The sequence below is a fragment of the Muntiacus reevesi genome, chromosome 7, assembly GCF_963930625.1.
Source record: "Muntiacus reevesi chromosome 7, mMunRee1.1, whole genome shotgun sequence".
Classification (NCBI taxonomy): domain Eukaryota; kingdom Metazoa; phylum Chordata; class Mammalia; order Artiodactyla; family Cervidae; genus Muntiacus; species Muntiacus reevesi.
This window is the reverse complement of record NC_089255.1, coordinates 11,968,535-11,989,773: the sequence shown is the minus strand read 5'-3', so window position 1 is coordinate 11,989,773 and position 21,239 is coordinate 11,968,535. Positions and strand designations below refer to the sequence as shown.

The window sequence follows — 21,239 nt, the reverse complement described above, 5'->3', positions numbered from 1 at the left end:
TGTGATGAGTGGAAGTTCTTAACTTTAATGTAACCCAATTTATCAGAATTTCCTTTATGATTAGTCTATTTTTGTAACATTTTACAAAATGTTTGCCTTTTCTAAGATCATAAATATATTCTATTTTATCTTTAAATTTTATTCTTAACTGTTGACATTTAGGTTTACAGCCTACCTGAAATTGATTTTTGTTTGTTATGAGGTAGAGGTCAAGATTTTTTGGAAAATATCCAATTGATCCAGAACCATTTCTTAAAAAGACCTTCATTTTTCTACTGCTCTGAAGGGCCAATTTTGTCATAAATCAAGGATCTGTATATGTGTGGATCTGCGTCTAGACTATCTTTTCTATTCTGTTGGTCTCTTTGCAAACTCTCAATGTCACACTGTATTAATTGCTTTACAACATAACATACTCTTCCTTTGGATTTTCTACATATAAATATGTCATCTAGAAATAATGGTAGTTTTCTTTCTTTCCAATCCTTATACTTTTTTTCCCCCCTCTCTTTTTGCACAGGCTAGTACCTCCAGGGCAGTGTTGACTAGAAGAGGTGAAGGGACATCTTTATTTCATTTCCAATATTGGGGAAATCTTGTAATATTTCACCATTAAGTGGGATGTTTGTTTTAGATGTTTTAAAGACATTCTTTGTTAGGTTAAGGAAATTCCCTTTGATTCTTAAGTTGCCAAATAGAGTTTGTTTACTGTTTCTTAAAATCATGAATGGATATTGATTTTATCAAGTGCTTTTTCTACATCATAACTATACAATTTTTATCCTATTGATATTTATCTTTATTCCCACTGATTAATTTTAGTATGTTAGACCTGTCTCTCATTCCTGAAATTAAACTCAACCTGGAAGTGTTGTATTTTTTCTATCCATAATTATTTTTGGTAAGATTTTTGCATTTATGTTCCTGAAATGTCTGCCTCTGATTTTCTTGTCAGGTTTGGTTTTAAAGTGATGCTGAAATCAAAACAAGTTAGGACATATTCCTTTTTTTTCCCTTCTTTTTCGGAAGAGTTGTAATTTGATAGCTCTTTTTCACCATTGGGGTGAATACTCTTGATGAAATCCTTTAGAACTAGTGTTGTAGACCATGTTTTGGGAAACAGTGGTCTAGAGAGCAAGACTTAAACATGAAAAAATCAATTGCTGTCAGTGTGAAGGCTCTTTGTTTTATTCACTTTTCCTCCCTTACGCAGCACAAGTCACTTCACCTTTCCCTTCCTGGCTGTGTGGGGCTCCGCCAAGTCACCACACAGGAGAGCGTGAGCCATCTGAGGCCTGAGCCTGGTCCTCAGGGACTTGCTCTTTCCAGCCTTGCTCAGCCATCTCCACACTCCTCTGACAGAATGAACGCCCTGGATGATATCCCCTTCAAGGTGCCCAAGGGCTTTGTGATGGACACAGAGCCCCTGCCTGGGCCAGATCTCAGTGTTCCAGACTGCAGGGAACTTCTGCTGGGTTCTATGGTAAGTGCCTCTCTCTGTCTTCTCATCGCTGGGTCTATGGGTCTGATGCTGAGCCTCACGAGACCCCTTGTTCCTTGATTTTAAATGGCAGCCACTCCTGTTCTGATACGTTCTAGGAAGTGTGAAAATAACCCAAGAGGAAAAGATGTTCCATGAAGAAGTCTGGAGACTTGGTCATGGGGCTATTTAGTGCATCTTAAGTTTAGAATAACCAGAAGTTTGCTTATATGGAGTCACTGAGAGTCCTAGCAAGGATAATCCAATTCCAATTCCTCTCTTTTCTATCAGCCTACTGCCAAGTCTAAAATTCCACTGTTAGAATCACTCCACTGGGCTAAGATGCTATCTTGAGATTAAAACACAGACAGTTACACAGGACACACTAGAATGGATTACTATTCCACAGACCCAAAGTACACCTATCCATGGGGCACCTTTGAGGCGCCCCTTGCCCCTTGGTTCACACACTGGGGTATGCCCTCAATGTGTATGGTGGTATCACATACCCTCAGGATAAACACGATTATTTAACTTCCAAGTGAGTCAAATTTATTTGAAGACTTAGGAGGAAACCTATTGCATTTGTATTATAACACAGATATATAATGAGGTAGAAAGCAAAATTAACATGAATTCTAAAAAATGGAAGAGAAGGATTGCAAACAGCTGTGGAGCTGGTGGTGGATCTTTTAGGACTGAGTCCTCGGGATCTTGTGTGCTCATTCAGCACGGTCTGCGGGCTACTTGATAGGAAAATTTGAGGATCTAGTTCAGCTCACACTCACTTTGCACATGAGGAACCTGAGGCTCAGAGAAGGGAAATGATCTGTCCAAAGATACTGGCAATGGTGGGACTAATTCCCAGGTCCTGGGCTTCCCTGTGGTCCGGTGGTTAAGAATCTGCCTTGCGATGCAAGGGACACTGGTTGGACCCCTGGTCCAGGAAGAGCCCATATACCATGGGGCAACAGCCTGTGATCCACAATTACTGAGCCCATGTCCAGCAACTACTGAAGTGTGTGCCCTTGAGAGCCTGTGCTCTGCAACAAGAGAAGCCATCTGCACACCACAAGTAGAGAGTAGCCCCACTTGCTGCAACTAGAGAAACCCTGCTCATAGCAATGAAGACCCAGCACAGCCAAAAATAAATAAATATGTCAGTTTTAAAAAGTAAAAAATAAAACCCAGATCTTGATTCTAGATCACTTCATGACAGCTCAGAGAAGGATTGAAAAGTGAGAGACATCAGACACGTAATGTTCGAGGGTAAAAAAATACAGGGTTATGGGAAGTTAGGTGCAGAGAAACCAGTCCAGGAAGGACAGGCCTGGAGAGGGTCAGGTAGAGAGGCTTGAGTAGCTTGGAGGCACAGGAGCAGGAGACTTTATCTGCAGCCCCTGGAGTTGCACTTAAGTTCCTCAGGACCCAGAAGTGAAAGAAGCTTTGTAAAGCCCCGAGTACAGCGCTCAGGGGCCCCACTCTGTGCGGCAGGAGCGTGTGCTTTCCCCAGAGAACCTGTGCTGTGGGCCCTCACTCTGGCAGTAGGACCTGTATTGCTGGGAAAAGCAAATTGCTTTACTAAGCTCCAGTGGAGGTAGACAGACTAGCATAACTATTCCCTCTCTGCTAAGTCGGGAGGAGGCTATTCTGAAAGTTACTTCTCCTAGAAGCAGAAATAGGTACCCTTCTGCCAAGTCTATGTCTTGTGTCCCAGCCCACGTCTTGGCCCTGGCCCTGCCTCCTGTTCTCAGGGTGGGCACTCCACACCCACTCATCTCCCTTGAGCCTATTTCCCTTCCTGAGTCTCCATTTCTTTTACTGCTGTGGCCAGCTATCAAATAGAGAAGCATGGGACTCCATGTATGATTTATAGCCTCTCCTGGTTAGTCTTCCAAGTTTACTGGGCTATATTCCCAGTGTTTGGAACTTGAAACACATTTTCCCATAGCGACAATATTATAGATAGTGGTTAGATTACCAGATGAATCTATATTGGCCTAAAAAAGAAAAAAATAATACCTTCCATTCGTCGAGCACCTGCTATGTACCAGGGCCAGGCTACGTGCTCTTCATATGTTCACTCTTCTCTCTCATTCTCATGACCCTTGTAGCAGGCGGGTGTTCCTTCCCCACGGCACAGGAAACCACAGTTCCCACCCTTGTGACCAACAGGGCCGTGTGGCTGTGAGTGGCACAGCCAGGATTCCAACATGCGCGTGTCAGTCCCCAAAGCCCACGTCCACCTCCTGCACCTCCTGCTTTCCTGAGAAGCCTCGGCAAGTCTGTGTTTCGTTGTTTCATCATAGTCTTCTTTTAATTAGAGTTGATTTCCCTTTTGTCAGTTAAATTTTTTAGAAAGAATATATATATATACACATAAATGCATATATATATGTGTGTGTGTGTGTGTGTGTGTGTATATATATATATATATATATATATATATATATATATATATATGTATGTATGTATAGAGCAAGGGTCAACAAACATTTTCTGTAAAGGGCCAGATAGTAAAAGCTAGCAATCACTCAACAGTACTATTGTAGGGAGAAAGCGCCATGGACATTACAGAAAGGAGTGAGTGAGCACGGCTGTGTTCCAATAACACTTTATTTAAAAAACAAGGTGGGAGGTCAGTTTGACTCCCAGGCAGTTTGCCTGTCCTAAGAGAGTGAAAAGCCTCCCATTGACACTTCCTTATCTGTCCTGTCCCCACCTGCCCTGGTAACTTCTGTTACTTGTATTTTAAACTGTATTCTTCTGGAGAGTCTTACGTGTGTACATACAAGCAAACACAGCTATTTCCTCCTTTTTCACACCAAAGGTAGCATTTTCTATACATTATTCTTCTTGATTTTTTTTCACTTAACATATTTGAAGACTTTCCATATCAATACAAAGAATGCTTCTTTGGTACTGCATGGTATTGTGTTATATGGATATATTGTACTTTACTGAATGAATCCCCTCTTGATGGACCCCTAGGTTCTTCCCAGTCTTTTGTCATTACAAGCAATGACGCAGGGAAAGACTACATGCAGACGTCCTTTTGAATTAAATCATATTGCCAAATTCCCCTCCATAAGGGTTATACTGTTTTACATCCAACTAGCACCCTACAAGGGCTTCCCAGATGGCGCTGCTAGTGGTTAAGAATCCACCTGCCAATGCAGGAGACATAAGAGACGCAGGTTCGATCCCTGGGTTGGGAAGACCCTGGAGATCTTGCATGGCAACCTACTCCAGTATTCTTGCCTGGAGAATCCCATTGACAGAGGAGCCTGGTGGGCTGTGGCCCAGAGGGTCACAAAGAGTTAGACACAAGTGAAGTGACTTTAGCATGCACAGCCTTCTACAGTGGGCTTACTGCAGTCCTCAACAAAGGAGTCATCAGATGTCGTATTTTTGCTGAGGGATAGGCAAATGGTATCTCAGTATAGTTTTATTTTCCTTTCTCTTGTTGTGAGTGAGATTGAGCAGCTTTTCATGTGTTTAAGAGCCATCTGTAGTTCCTTTTCTGTGGACTGTTCATATCTTTTGTTCATTTCCCTGTTGGGCTGTTGGTCTTTTCTTATCTATTTCTAGCACTCCTATGTCTGAGTTATCAGTGCTGTTTTCCCGCTAGTTTGTTATTTGCCTTTGACCTTGCTTATGGGGTGTATTTGCCATGCAGATTTTCACATGTGCATGTGTGTACTTTCACAGCTTCTCAATTTCAATTCAGAGTGAGAAATGTTTTCCCTACTTGAGATTATAAAAGATTTCTCTCCTCTTTTCTGCTTGTACTTTTATAATTTCATTTCAAACAACTGAATCTTTGATCCTTTTGGAATTACCCCTTGTGTATGATGTGAGAATGGATCCAACTCTATTTTCTTTCTGCTGACTAACACCATTTACTGACCAGTCCCTCTTTTTTACCATTGCTTGAGATGCCACCTTATTATCTACTAAAGTCCCATAGATAATGTCCATTTCTGGACCTTCTGTTCTTTACCTTTAGGCTATCTGTGCAGTACCTTAGCTTTAATTATTGAGGTTTTATAATTTATATTAGCAGCTGGTAGGGCCAGTCCCCTTTATTTCTCTTTTTGTCACAGAGGTTTTTAGGCTATTCTTTTTGTTGGGTGTGTCAGGGTAGGGGGGCTGTGCTGGGTCTTCGTTGCTGTACAGGTTTTTCTCTAGCTGCGGTGGCAGGCTGCTCATTGCAGTGGCTTCTCTTGTTGCAGAGCACGGGCTCTAGAGTGTGCAAGCTGCAGTAGTTGTGGCCTGTGGGCTCAGTAGTTGTGGTACACAGGCTTAGTTGCTCCAGGGCGTGTGGGATCTTCCTGGACCAGGAATCGAACCCATGTCTCCTGCATTGGCAGGTGGATTCTTTACCACTGAATCACCGTGGAAGCCCTTGGCTATTATTTGTTTATTTTTCATATGAACTTTAGAATCATCTTGCTTAGGTTCCACAGATCACAAGTGCTGGTGCTTTTATTGGGTCTTTGGATCAGTTTATCCCCTAAGTTCCACTGTCTGTTTCATTGCCTCTCAGTCTCTTTCCCTCCATGATGGTTTCCTCAGCTCTGAAGTGGTCTCTTCACTTCCTCTGTCCCTCCCAACCCACTCATTTTCCTCCAGTCTCTTTTTATAAACATTTATTCTGTACACTCTTACAATATCCCCTCGGAGCCAGAACTGCCCTGGGTCCTATAGAACGGAGAGAAATAAGATACACTCCCTGACCTCAGTCGGGGAACCACACTTAGAACAGCTACATTCTGTTCCTCTCCCCAGCTTAGGGTCATGTAAGGAGTGGGGTGAGGGGAGAGGCAGTTCCTGTCTGCCTTTCTGCCTCCCACACCCCCCGCACCCCACCCCCCCACCCCTCCCCCAAGCTTACCTGGCCATCATAGAGCACTGAAGTTGCCTTTAAAGAATATTTATATTTTTTAATGAAGTTTTATATTTCCAGTTCTTAATTTTAATAGTAGTTAATGGGAATATTTTATTTTTGCTTCACATAAACTCTCAATTTAGATTATTTATGTGGGCTCCACATTTATTTTTTAGGTGGCTTGATCAGTCAGATGGACAGGAATCCCAGCTCATCTACTCACCACTGATCTGACCTTGAGCAAACTAAATTTCCTGGGCCTCCTTCTGATAATCTGGAAATGGGACTCACATTAGGGCAACTAAGTAAGAGTTCAGGAAAAAAAAAAAAAAAAAAAGAACGATTTTTACGTTTCCTGGGCCCCTGAAAGGCAGCAAACGGGATGGGGGCAAGTACTACTCCATGCAGAGGTTTGTGTGTCTGGGCTGGCCTCCAACGCCAGCTGCTCAGTGGCAAATGGTGCTAAACTCAAAGCTTCTTGGTGAAGGACAAGTTTTGTTGAAATTAAAAATTTTTTTTTTTGGCTGCACTGGGTCTTTGTTGGGTCGTGTGTGGGCTCTCTAGTGGTGCAGGCTCTGCAGCCTGTGGGCTCAGTAGTTGCAGGTGCCCTGGCTTCTCTAGTTGTGAACAGGCTGAGTTGCTCCCACTGGTATGTGGGATCTTACTTCTCCCACCGGGGATCCAATCCTCATCCCCTGCATTGGAAGGCAGATTCTCAACCACTGGACCACCAGAGAAGTCCCCTGGATAAATTGTTTAGGCCACTGTTGTTCAATTATATGCTGAATGGCAAAGGGACTTAGACTTTCATTCTATTAACCTACTCCTCACATTGTCCTGTCTACAGAGTTTGCTATTAAATTGTTATTGACAGTCATCCACTCCAATGCTAGCTAAAACCGAGGGTGAGGGTGGCCTGCGATGATGAATGCCTGGGGCTTAGAATCAGAAGCTGTCTAGGCCTGGACAGTCTGTGGCTGAACAGGTTCCCCGGGGGCCAGGAGGTAGGGGTGCGCCCCCAGACCCTGGTTTGCCTGGCGGAGCCTCCCCTGGCCTTGTTTCCGCAGCACGACTTCAGCCTGGAGAGGAGGACACTCTTCTGGGTGGAGGCTGTCATCCGGGGACCCTGCCCAGTTCAATGCGACGCTCCGGGGGCAGCTTCCGCCCCTCCCGCCTGGCTCTTGCTGGCTAGCCCCGAGCAAGAGCTGGAACCCGTGCCTGCTGCAGTAGAAGATCCGGAGGCCGGATCCCAGGAGCAGCCTGAGGAGGAGAAGGAGGAGGAGGAGGACCAGGACGAGGAAGCAGCCTCTGCCGTGGAGGAAGAGCTGGAGCCCTGCCGCCCCCAGCCCAGCTCCGCGGCGAGCCCCCAGCCCAGCTCCGCGGCGAGCCCCCGCCTGGGCCAGCACCGGTGCTCGCTGGACGTGCTGCGCGGCGTGAGGTCGGAGCTGGCTGGGGCCAGGCGGCGGCTCTCCGAGGGCCGGCTCGCCTCCCACCCCCGCAGCCTCCTGCACCGCCTCCGCCACCGAGCTCTGAGCCTCTGCCCCGGCCCCGCGCCGCCCCAGGGCCCGGCGCCCCCACCCCGCAGTGCCCCCACGCAGTCGCCGCCGCCCCCTGTCCCCAAGGCCGCGCTCCCCGGCGCCCGCACGCCGCCCTTGGGCCCCAAGCCGTCGCTCCCCAGCACCCCCGAGCTGCCCCCGCGGCCCTCCACGGCCGGCGCCATGCCCCCGCTGCGGAGCCACAAGCCCACAGTTGCGGTAAGGAACCTGCGCCCTTGGCCAAGGCCACAACTCAGCAGCGAGGCCCCCACATCGGGGTCCCCTGCCTGCTTGGACACTCCTCCCTGCCAGCTCTCACTGGCCCTGTACCACGCTGTCCTTCCTGCAGCCCTATGCCTAGAATATTCCCTGCTTCGAGTTCCCCTTCCTTGTTTCTCGCTGTGTTTCCTTCTTTGCTTCTGTTAGGGCACCTGTTAGGATAATTATAATTACTCAGTATCTGTCTCTTCCAATGGAGTAAGACTTCTCTTAGGGCAGTGATTGGATTGCATTTGTCTCCAGAGCACCCAGAGCACACTTGGCCCATAGGGGGAGCTCAGTGAATGTCCGTTGAATCAATGAATGTGGCTCAGATCTAGGGCTTGCCACTGTTCAAGGATTGGGTGAGCTGGAGGCTCAATCAAGGAATATTCACAGCGCAGTTACTTCATGCAAGAAACTGGATTGGAAGAGGCAATGTCAAAAGCATGCGAGGAGATTGGCGAGGAAGTGTGAGACAGGGCAGCGCTGCCCAGGGGGAGGGATCAGGCACCGAGGGGGAGGTGAGGGCCGCTGCAGGCTGGGGCGGCTTTGGGACAAAGCACGTGCACCAAGAATTGGGAGCAGATGAGAACATAGAGTGAAACCGGTAAAGCTTAAGCTTCAGGCTTAGCTCCTCCCAAGGCTTTGAGCGTGTGTGCTCAGTTGCTCAGTCCGGTCTTTCTTTGGGACCCCCCCTGAACTGTAGCCGGGGGCCTCCCAGGTGGCGCTAGTGGTAAAGAACACGTCTGAGGTGTAAGAGACATGGGTTCTATCCCTGGTTCGGGAAGATCCCCTGGAGGAGGGCATAGCAACCCGCTCCAGTATTCTTGCCTGGAGAATCCCATGCACAGAGGAGCCTGGTGGGCTACAGTTCATAGAGTGCAAAGAGTTGGACAGCACTTAGCATGCATGCGTTCACGGACTGTCGCCTGCCAGTCCCCTCTGTCCATGCGTTTAATCCCGACAGGAATATTGGAGTGGGTTGCCATTTCCTCCTCCAGGGGATCTTCCTGACCCAAGGATCAAATCTGAGTCTCCAGCGGCTCCTGAATTGGCAGGAGCACTCTTTACCACTGAGCCACCTGGAAGCCCTTCCAAGGGTTTGTGCACAGTTTTATGCATATGTTTGTGCTCCTGTGTCTTTTTCCTTTAAGCAGTCCACATTGTGTAAGTGTCAGACTCCATAAAATCTAGGTCTGGAACAGATGTGTTAGGTTAGGTTAGTAGCAGGAGGTGACATTTAGGCACAGCTTTCTACCCCTGAGCAACTCCACAGTCAGGCCAGGAGATGCAACAGAATAAGACCAAGGTGAAATTAAGTCCAAAAGACAGACTCAAAGTCTGGCTTTTCCCTCTCAATGCTGCGTGAGCTTAGGCAAGTCACTGAACTGCTCTGAGCCATCCCTTCTCTACCTCTAAAGCAACCCTGCACACAGTTATTTAGAACAAAAAGAGAAGAGGTTATTTATATACAATATATATACTCTATATAGTAGTATATATGTTTATACAGTACAGGCCACACCCACATCACGGGCTAGATCCTGATGCTAGGAGGGCTGTTCCCTGATCCCAGTTAAATTTAACTCTAGCAACAACCCTGTAGTGGGGTGGGGGAAAGATGGGGGCAGGTGGATCAGGTATTCTGTAGAGGAGGAAACTGGGGCAGAGAGCACCTAAGAATCGTTTTCAAGGTCACAAGGGTAGACTCAAATCCTAAGACTTGGATGGTTTTCACTCTAGGAGTAAAGAGTAGATCCTAAGGTGAGGTCATGGCAGGGAAACCGCTGAGCAGATGAGGATGTGTAGGGAATTCACATGTCACACGCACTCTGCTCCTGGAGCCAGGGCAGCATCTAGGCTTTCATGCCAGAGGAGGGGACAGGGTTAGCAAAATGCTTCTTCATGGGGAACGGGCTAGGGATAATGCCAGCCAAACCTATTGAAATGCCTTCAAGCCACCTTCCTTAGTCCAGGGTCTCTGTGGGTTTCCCCAGCACCACAGCTGTACCCAATTCCTATCCTGCTCCTTGCCTAGCTAAGCCCCAGTTCAACCAGACTCAAGAAGGAAGTTCTGGCTAGGAAGCTCAGTTCTGTTACACTGCTCCCTAAGGTCTGGGGTCGAGAACCCTGCGTTGATTCTGAGTAGGGTACAGGTCCCAAAAGTGTGTTGTTTGCCAGGTCATTTGCCAACATCTCTGAACCTTGACTTCAGTAGCTATAAAATAGAATTAGCCTATCGTATTTCTCTTGCAGGCTTGTTCTAAGCAATAAATATTATCATCGACTGGCAGTTTCTGTATGCCAAACCCTTTGCCAGCCACTTTTCTCACCTTGTCTTATTTAAGCCTTGTAACAACCCTGTGAGGTATCTGGTATGATCGCATCCATTTTACATATGAATAAACTGGCTTCCCTGGTGGCTTAGTGGTAAGGAATCCACCTGCAATGCAGGAGACTCAGGTTCGATCCCTGGGTTAGGAAGATCCCTTAGAGAAGTAAATGGCAACCTGCTCCAGTATTCTTGCCTGGGAAATCGCATGAACAGAGGAGCCTGGTGGGCTACAGTCTATGGGGTCGCAAAGAGTTGGACATGACTGAGCAACTAAACAACAAACTGAGTAGACAGTAGAAAGCTGGGATTTGAACCCAGGTCTGCAAGACTCCAAGATCCTCACAATATTAGCCCCTGGTGCTCTATAGCGAAGGCGCCTTTAAAAACGTCTTGCCCAGCCAGGAGTCACCTCCGGTGGGAACTGATGCTTCCAGCTTGTCTGTGTTTCAGTCCCTCAGCCCGCACACCTGCCTGCCACCTCCCGGACAGGTGGCCCAGCCTTGTGCAGCCCGCAGAGCGCACCTTGATTCTGCCGACTTGCTGTCTGCCCTGAGCCGGGAAGAGCAGGACCTCATCGGGCCGGTGGTCGCCCTGGGGTACCCCCTGCACAGGGCTATTGTGGCCCTGCAGAAGACGGGGCGGCAGAGCCTGAGCCAGGTGAGTGGGGGCCCGGGCTGGGGCTGTGGAGCTGCAGTCGGATCAGGGGGCACCTTGTTTTTATCTTCAACTTGAAGCTATTTTGTGTTTGTCTTTGGAGGCAGGATTTCAGCTTCGAATTAATTATTGGGGGTTGTGATCAAGTTTCTAGATCCTAAGGCTACCATCTCCATGGGAGTTTAGCAACACTCCCCATGCCTACTTGGGGAGTCTCAATATTCTACTCCTGTCCAAGTCTCTGCCCCCAAAGTAGGATTGAAGCTTTGGGCAGTCACAGATCTTTCCAGAGCTGCCCAATAGCACTTACTGCAACAGGAGAGATGTTTTATTCCTGTGTTGTCCAATATAGGAACCACTAGCTATATGTGATTACTTGAATGTGGCTAGTATGACTGAGAATTGTTATTAATTATAATTAAATGAAATTAAAAATTAAATAGCCACATACAGCTGCCATATTGGATGGCACAGCTCTGACCACTTCCCTCAACAGTTAATCCATACCCATATCTATCTCTCTCTCTTTCATCTACCCATCCATCAATCTAGTCATAAGTATTTTCTGGACACTTCCTTGGTGTTTAGATGCAGCTAGGAGCTATGGGGAAACCAGTATTGTGGATTGGGTGCCCAGGAAGCAGACTCCAGTAGGATTTGGCATACGGAGATTTATTAAGGAGACCCTTGGCAACAACTTCTGGGGAAGGGAAAGGACAGAAGCAGGGATGGGGAGAGGGAGAGGTTGAGCTTTATAGACCCGGTGACAGCCAACCCCATAGCCCTGAAGCATATAGGCCCTTTGGAGTTGTCATAATTGGGGATGAGATGGTCAGGCCTTCACACCTCTGCCTTAATGAGTCACCAGATATAGAAAGAGGGTGACTTGAGAGACATGATCTCTGCAGCTAAGGCAACCCCTGAAGGGACAGATAGCTGATAGTTTCTACCACCTCTACCACCATCTGCAATAAGACCTCCAAGGAAGGTGTATCTGGAAGGGGTATCTTAGAGTCTACCACACCAGGTTCCATTTTAAGGACTCCACTCTTATTGGGAGAAGAGCGGATACCAGTAATAACAAGGGTAGATAGCACCCCAAGCTACTCTAATATTTGGGAGCAAGTCTTGACCCCCCGCCAATACAAGCTAAGAATACGAAAACACCTGCAGGAGAGTGAGAACCCTGAATTGCCAAAAGAGAGGTGCTGGTGAGAAGATGCCTGGGAGCAAGAAGGAACAGGAATGATTCGGGGGTGCTTCAGTTATCTGTTGCCGTGTAACAGTCACCCCAACACTTAGTGGCTTAACACTACAACCCGTGTGTTCGCTCATGAGTCTCTGGGTTGGCAGTGTGGGTGGAGTCAGCAAGGACATTCTTTTGCTGGTCTCACCTAGGGTCTCTCGTGGGGCTACAGTTTGGTGACCCAGCTAGAGCTGCATAGTCTAGGATGACCTTGATCCCAATCCAGTGGTTGGTGAAACTTGTCAACTAGGCCACATAGCTCCAGCAAGATAGCCCATGTGTTCCCAAGAGTACAGGAGTGGAAGATGCAAAGTCTCTTGAGGTTGAAATTATAGTCACTTCTGCCTTATACTGTTGACCAAAGCATGTCATAGACCAGATCAGATTAAAAGGGTAGAAAAATAGACTCTACCTCTTGATGGGAAAAGTTGCGAAGAGTATATGACTGTTCTTAATCTACCATGGGGAGGTTTCAGTAATTGAGAAAGGCTTCATGAAGGTATAAAGCCTTGAGCTGGACTTTAAGGATGGATAGGACCTGAATTTGAAGAAATGAGAAGGATGATCTTCCAGGCAGGAGGAATAGTATCAGCTGAGAGGTAGAGGCAGGAAGAACTTGGGAGGACTTGATCCAACAGTCTCACTGAATATATGATGCGGGCTGGTGGGAGATAGGACAGGAAAGGGAATAGAGGGGAGATTAAGGGTTCCTTGAAGACTGGCCTGAGAGTTTTCTCAAAGACCCCACAGCAGAAGGGAGGCATGAAAGGACTGTGATTAGGGGCAGGAGGTGGGCATTGAATATCATCATCTGCATCCCTTCCCCCCACCTAAATGTTGCATCCCTTTTTGCGTTGTTTTCTATGTACCAGGGTTATTTGTGGTTGGAAAGCTGAGCCACAGGTATTGAATGGGACATATTTCTTTCTCCTGTCTGCCCTACCACCATCGGTGGGCTTGGAGACCCTCTCCCTAGTCACTGATTGTGGCCATATGTTGAGTCCCTGAGGTCTGCAGCTGCCTGCTCCTGGGTGAGGGAGTGACAGAGGGAGAGTGGCTCAAATAGGCACCAGATCAGGATGTGCTGCTGCAGGTTGATGAGGTGGAAGGCACTGGGTCCTCTTCCCCACCCACTCCTGCTCCCGCTCCACTCGGTTCATCAGTCCTAGAGAAGAGGGTTCGATGTGGTGACCCCCACATATGGTGGCTAACATGGTGGAGGAGATGGCGGGGTGCTGCTAATATTTACTGAGCACCTTTGTGCCAGCCCCTCAATCTGGAGTATTCGTTTAGGTCTTCTCATTTCTGCAAGGTCACTTTTTACTGTTTGCAGATGAGGAAACTGAGGTCAGAGAGATTCACATAATTAGTCAGTGGTGGCACCAGGGTGGATGCCGGGCTGGTGTGGTTCTGAATTTTGTTACACTGTGCTTTTCTCTCATTTTCTGTGTGAAAATCTTCCAGGGCAGCACCTTAGGTTGATCTGAGATTTAAGAGTAGATTTAAAGTTGCCTCCACCTTCAGCTGCTGCTGCAAAGCCAGGACCTTGGCCAAGAAGCAGTCCAGAATCGCCGTGAGGGGCCAGGCCCATGTGGGGACTCTGACATGCCTCCCCAACCCCTCCAGACCCTGTGACAAGGCTGAGGTCTCAGGTCATCACTGTGGGGATCTGAAGATTAGCTGGGGGCAGCACAGGGCATTGGCCTCGCTTTGGGTGTGCTGAAAGGATCTCACTGCATCAGGAACACTGTGTTTCCAGACATAGACTGACCATCTGCGTGGTGGGCCTTCTCCCAGTGAACATTCAGGGGCTAGGCTCTAAGGGGTGGGCCTGAGGGCCATTGGATGAATTTATCTTGATCTCCCTGACCACGTTCTTTCTGTTCTGTGAAGTTCCACCTTTAACTGAATGTCTCTTTTGGGTTCACAGCCCTTCTCCCCATGAGAGACAAATACTACAATAATTCATCTTTGGTCAGAGATGAACAGCAGATGGTCCAAGAGGGTGGGCATCAGGTGATGGAGACAGGGCACTTGGAAAAACCAGGGAGAGAGGAAGAAATACAAAACCTAAGCTTTGTCCATCACGCCTTCCTTCCTGCCCCAGGATCAATGTGCCCACTGACTGCCTGCAGGACAAGCATGGGTGGCACTTCTGAGGGTCCATAGGCCAGAGCCAGGCTTACCCTTAGACCCTAGACACATCATGGCCCCTCTCTGAGCCTCATTTCCCCCATTCACAGAATGGAGGAGAATATGTTTATGATCAGTGACTGGGGTCTGAAGGTGACATCCTCACCCACCCTGGGGCCTGAGCTAGGCCCAGTTACGGACCAAGCAGGAGAGTCCTTACAAATGCAGATTCTTGGAACCTACTCTGCAGGATCAGTAGATCTGGAGTGGGCCCAGGGGCCTATCATTTTAAAAGATCTGCAAGATGGTTCTGATACGCAGCCTGGCTTGGGTCTACTGGGTTGGACTGAGCCAGAGACCCTTAACCTTGGCTGCACACAAGAATCACCTGGAGAGCTGTAAAAATCCCAGCGCCAGGCTTCCCCCTACCAGTCCTATCCGGGCCTCTGGACGTGACCGTCATCAGCAGGGTATGGGCAGTGATACTGAGACACCAGTGTTTTGTGGCTATTGTTTTGTTAACTTTTCATTTTGTATTGGAGTATAGCTGATTAACAACGTTATGATAGTTTCAGGTGGATAGCAAAGGGACTCAGTCATACATATACACGTATCCATTCTCCCACCTAATCCCCTCCCATCCAGGCTGCCACCTGACATTGAGCAGAATTCCATGTGCTATTCAGTAGGTTTTTGTTGGTTATCCGTTTTAAATATATCAGTATGTACATGACCATCCCAAACTCCCTAACTATTCCTTCCTCCATGCTTCTGCCCCTCTAGTAATCATAAATTCATACTCTAAGACTGTGAGTCTGTTTTGTGAGTAAGTTCATTTGTATCATCTTTTTTTTTAAGATTTCACATATAAGGGATGTCATAGGATATTTCTCTTTCTCTCTCTAACTTACTTCACTGTATGACAATCTCTAGTTCCATCCATGGTGCTGCAAATGACATTATTTCATTCTTTTTAATGGCTGAGTAATATTCTATTATATATGTGTACCACATGTTTTTTATCCATTGCTCTGTCAATGGACATTTAGGTTGCTTTCATGTCTTGGCTATTGCAAACAGTGCTGCAATGAACACTGGGGGGCATGTATCCTCTTGGACCATGTTTTTCTCTGGATATATGCCCAAGAATGGGATTGCAGGGTCATATGGTAGCTCTATTTTTAGTTTTTTAAGGAATCTCCATACTGTTCTCCATAGTGTCTCTACCAATTTACATTCCCACCAACAGTGTAGGAGGGTTACCTTCTCTACACCCTCTCCAGAATTTATTGTTGAGGCACCATAGTTTTAAAGCTTCCAGGTAGCTACAGTCAGCACTGAGGCTGAGAACTTCTGCTGTAGATGAACAGACCTTCGGAAACTCTGTCTACTTGCAAGTCAGCTCAAAGTTCCTCTTCTAGCGACGGGACCAATGGACAAGGCACTGGCCAAGAAGTCAGGTGATCTGGGACCTAGTCCTGGGACCCTGGTCCGCCCTGCCTGAACCTCAGTTCCCCCAACTGTGCAAGGAGAGCTGAGTTGGTTTGTTTTCAAAATGTGCCCAGAGCAAGGTTCCTGGGGTGAGGGCCCTGGACTCTGGGCTCCCTCTACCTCTAGCCCCCAGTTCTCCCAGAGTAACTGTAATGTCCCCCTGTTACTGTTGAAGCCCCCTGGTGCTTGGACAGTTCAGAGGCTAGAACAGTTTGAAAGTCATTAGTCTATGTGGTCTGTTTTATGCTCCGTCCCGAAGGTCTGCAGAAATCCAACTTGCTTTTTTCCTCCACTCATACCCATACTTTAATCATCTGGAGCCTTCATTTGGCACCAATTCCCTGTAAATCCTACTTTGATTTGCCTGGCGCTCGTGTTTTCTTGTATCTGGTTTATCTCCCCCAAGGAGCTATGAGCTCCCGGAAGGTAGTTCTTAATTTAGTTTATAAACACAGCTTACATTTATTGACCTCCTTCTGCCTGCCTACTGTGCTGGATGCTAGGACACAGTGGTGTCCTCCTGTGGGACAAAAGCTTGGAGGATGAGAAAGCTGAGGAAGATAGTAGGCAGTTACAGAGCTGTAGGTGTGGGGAAGCCTTGAGTGCTGTGGGAATACCTGATGGAGATGGAGGTGGGACTGGGGCTAGGGAGAGGCTACTCAGGGCCAAGGAGTGAGGCTGGCCTTGGCCTTGGAGCCGGATAGGCAGGAGTCTGGGGGTGCTGAGGGAAGCAGCCAAGGCTGCTGACAGAGCGAGCAGGTCTTTGAACGTGGGGTCGGAAGGCAGAACTTTATCCTGAGGGCGAAAGCAGCCGCTGGTGAATAAGCAGGGAGTGGCCGGAAGAGGTGCTCAGCCCTGTGGGCCCTTGGCTGTCCCCTCCCCTTCCCGCCTTGGTGCAGCACTCTGGGGTGGGGCCCGCGGAGTCCTGGATCGCACAGATATTACGTGTGTGGAGCGGGGGTGGGGGTGCACAGGGGTGGGTGGACAAGGAGGCACCCTCACACAGGTGAGTGCTCGCCGGGGAGGGTGGGCAGGCTGGGTGGATGGTGGGTAGACGCCTGCGTTTGAGGCCCGGCCTGTTGCCCACCTAGGTTCTGGGAACACCTTGACCCGCCCCGACAGCTCTCTTCCTGGACTCCAGCCCCTAGCTTGGACAGTTGGTGAGGCTTTGCGGTCCACCTGTCCCCAGGGAGGCCTCTGACCCTCTTCTGTTGCCTCCCGGAGCTCTGGGGCCATGCTGTGTATGGCTGGTTGCCCAGTCAGCCTAGCCCTGAGCTCAGCCCTCCTGAGGCCCCTGGGTACCTCCTCCACCGCACCTGCTGCCCTGCTCATTCGTCTTACTGTCCTTCCCTCTGTGCCCCTTTCCTGCCCAGTTTCTCAGCTACCTTAGCGCCTGTGACCGGCTGCTGCGCCAGGGCTACGAGGAGGGCCTGGTGGATGAGGCCATGGAGATGTTCCAGTTCTCCGAGAGCCAGGTCAGCAGAGCCTCGTGCCCAGGCCCCCAGCGAGGGGACAGCGAGGGGAGGGGTGGGGTACCCACGCAGGCCTTGTGTGCAGGGGCCGACCAGCACCAGAGGCAGCCTGGGGGTCTCAGGAGACAGCCTACTTGCTGAACCCTGGGGAGAAGGAGACAGCTTAGGGAGATGAGACATGGAGAAGGCAAGAGGACCCAAGGGGAAGGGGTGAAGAGGAAACAGGAAGCAGAGCTCTGTGCCAAGTCGCTTCAACTGTGTCCGACTCTGTGTGACCCCATGGACTGTAGCCCGCCAGGCTCCTCTGTCCATGGGATTCTCCAGGCAAGAATGCTGGAGTGGATTGCCATGCGCTCCTCCAGGGGATCTTCCCAACCCAGGGACTGAACCTGCATCTCTTACATATCTTGCATTGGCAGGTGGGTTCTTTACCACTAACACCACCTGGGCAGAGCTCTATAGCTGAATCAACACGGCAAATATTGACTGGCTCCTCTTTGTCGTACACCCAGATAGGAGCCAGGCAGGTAGCACGATGATGCTTGAACTCTCTTCAGGGAGTTTGCCACCTACCTGGAAACCCAGAAGGCTTGAGGTTGTGGCCCCAGTTAGCGGGGGACATTCTGAGAGCCCAGTGAGTGTGACCTGTCCACAGTTGGCAGTTGGCCAAGGCAGAGCAGACTTCCCGGAGACTGTGGGAAGGATGGTGGGGTGGGAGGGATGCCGAGGGGCGCGGGGAGAGGCAGGGAAGTTTTGAGCAGTGGGGTCAGAGGAGGCAGGCAGAGGCTGTGCTGTGTGAAGTTTTGGGCCCTGTGCAGAGGCCCTGTGCTGTGCCTCCTCTGGGCACCAGGATGCTGTCTTCTCTTCCTGCCCCAGTGCAGGGCGTGAACACAGGCGGTCAGGAGGGAGTGGGGAGGGGGAGTGACGGCAAGACAGACAGAGCCAGCAGCCAGGCTGGGGCCTCCTTCCTTGGCACAGGAAGCGAGGTTTGAGCCCACGTCGCCTCATGTCATTGAGATACAGGAAAACCATAGGTGCTGGCCAGGATCAGGCTCACGTGGCCTGTGGGGTCACGGCTTTCTGGGGGTATGTAGAGTGGGTACTTGGGAGGGGACTGCCCAGGCCAGAAGCCCGGCCTCCCAGAGCCCCCCATGCCCTCTCCGCCTCCTCTTCCTCAGGCGGGGGAGTTCCTGCGCCTCTCGGAGCAGTTCAGCGACATGGGCTTCCAGCAGGACCGCATCAAGGAAGTGCTACTGGTCCATGGCAACCGCCGCGAGCAAGCGCTGGAGGAGCTGGTGGCCTGTGCCCAGTGACCTCCAGGGCACCCGGCAGTGTCTGTGCATCCTGGGCCTGACCCGGGCCTGGCGATCCACCCTGACTGTGTCGTGAAGGCTCCATGAGAGCATCAAGGCAGTGCATGCTTCTTGTGAAAACGCACCCAACGCCAAGGGTGGGGGTAGATACTGTGGAGGAGGCAGAACTTCACCTCTGAGGACTTCACAGGGGCTCTGTAACAAAACGACAGGTTAACGAGGGAAAAACCAAAATGTGTTAATGCAGGTGGCAAGCATCGTGCCCAAGAAACTTCCATGAAAAGTAACTCAAGATAGCAATTTAGAACTCTGGCTGGGAAAGATACCCTGGAGAAGGGAAAGGCTACCTACTCCAGTATTCTGGCCAGGAGAATTCCATGGACTGTATAGTCCATGGGGTTGCAAACAGTTGGACATGACTAAGTGACTTTCACTTTACATAGCATTTACAACAAACAACAATACATTTGTGGAGAAATGACAGGACAAAGGAAAACAGTTTCAAGCTTCCAAGGATGGCAAACTGTAGGGAGGTAAATATATGAAGGGAATTAATGAAGTAAGATTTATTGGCAAGTTCCCTGGTGCACTGCTGGGCTGACAAGAATCTGTCTCCAGATTCTGCCTCAAGGCAGAAAAGAGGGGAAGGGAGGAGAGAACTTTTCTTGCATTTTCTGCTTAATTGCCTTTGGCTCAGTTATGTCAAGGGTTTCCCAGATGGCTCAGTGGTAAAGAATCCACCTCACAATGCAGGAGACGCAGGAGACACGGGTTCAATCCCTGGGTTGGGAAGAACCCCTGGAAAAGGAAATGGCAACCTGCTCCAGTATTCTTATCTGGAGAATTCCTGTGGACAGAGGAGACTGGTGGGCTATAGTCTGTGGGGCCACAAAGGGATGGATGCGACTGAGCAGAATTATGTCAAAGAGGCATATTTTGGGATGACATTCCGATTTCCTTCAATATCAGAAGAAGCAGCTTAAAGAGGTGAAAGTGGTTCCTTGTGAGGAGGGCCAGGTGAGGTGCATAGGTGACAAACTGCGTGTTTTCATATAAGCCTTGTAAAATGATCTGTATTGGATTCTTTAAACTATGAGCATTAGTAACTTTAAGAAAACTGAAACAAATAAATATTGTGTAGTTCTTTGGGTCCTGGTTTCTGGTCTTGGAGTGGAAAGGATATATAACTGTGGGTGAGAGAAATGAATCCTGATTTTGGTTCTGCTGATGACTGACTCAAGGCCTCTTTGGGCTTAAGTTTCCCCAGGGAAAGTGGAGTGACTGGACCTGACTGCTATCCATAAGAGTGCCCTGGGGAGTTTGTTAAAATGTCCAAAGCCCCACTCCTGGATAATCTGATTCAGAAAGTCCAGTTTGGCAGCCCGCAGGAATCTGTTTTGTTTTTATAAGAAGCTCTCTGGAGAGTCTTTCATTTTCCTTTTTATTTTTTAAATCACTGTTTTGGTTATATTGTTGACCCTCTTCATTCATTTTCCCCCTCTCCCATGCCCCACCTCTGGCAACCACTATCTGTTCTTTGTATCTGTGAGCTTGTTTTTGTTTAGTAGTCCACATATGAGAAAAATACAGATTTGTCTTTCTGTGTCTGATTTATTTCACTTAGGGTAGTGCCCTCAAGGCCCATCCATGTTGTCACAAATGGCAAGATCTCATTCTTTCTTATGGCCAATAATATTCCGTTGTATACACACCAGAGTTTCTTTATCCATGCATCCGTCAATAGACACTTAATGTTGTTTCCATTATCTTGGTTGTTTCTAATCATATGGCAGCGAACCTTTGGGCTGCAGATACCTTTTCAATTTAATGTTTTCATTTTCTTCAGATAATATCCAGAAGTGAAATTGTTGGCTCATTTGGTAGCTCTATTTTTAATTTTTGGAGGAACCTCCACACTGTTTTCCAGTTTTCCATAATGGCTGCACCAACTTCCCTTCTCACAATGTGTGTGAGGGTTCCCTTTTCTCCATATCCTCACAAACATTTGTGATTTCTTGTCATTTTGATAAGTCATTCTGATAGGTGTGAGATGGCATCTCACTGTGGTTTTGATTTACATTTCCCTAATAATTAATGATGTTTTCATGTGTATGTCTTCTTTGGGAAAAACTCTATTTAGATCTTCCCATGTTAAAATCATATCGTGTGGGTGTTTTTTTTTTTTTTTTTTTTTTTTTTTGCTGTTGACTTGTATGAGTTCTTTTTCTAAAATTAATTTTTAACTTTTTATTATTTTTTGGCCATACCATGGGCCATGTGGGATCTTAACTCCCCGACCAGGAATCCAATCATACTCTCTGTGGTAAAAGCTTGGAGTCTTAACCACTGGACGACGAGGGAAGTCCCTGAATGAGTTCTTTATCTATTTTTGATATTAGCCCCTTATCAGATATATGATTTGCAAGTA

The 21,239-nt window shown here is 48.3% G+C and overlaps 1 protein-coding gene across 1 annotated transcript; it reads left to right on the top strand.

The window, feature by feature from the left end:
* Positions 1-1,363: 1,363 nt before the first annotated feature.
* UBAP1L (ubiquitin associated protein 1 like) lies at positions 1,364-19,795 on the top strand. The gene is made up of 6 exons (XM_065941592.1): positions 1,364-1,483; positions 7,439-7,921; positions 7,994-8,125; positions 10,953-11,159; positions 17,400-17,501; positions 18,677-19,795. The coding sequence occupies exons 1-6, from the start codon at positions 1,364-1,366 to the stop codon at positions 18,809-18,811; spliced, it is 1,179 nt and encodes a 392-aa protein (XP_065797664.1). The 3' UTR covers positions 18,812-19,795.
* The last annotated feature ends 1,444 nt before the right edge of the window (positions 19,796-21,239 follow it).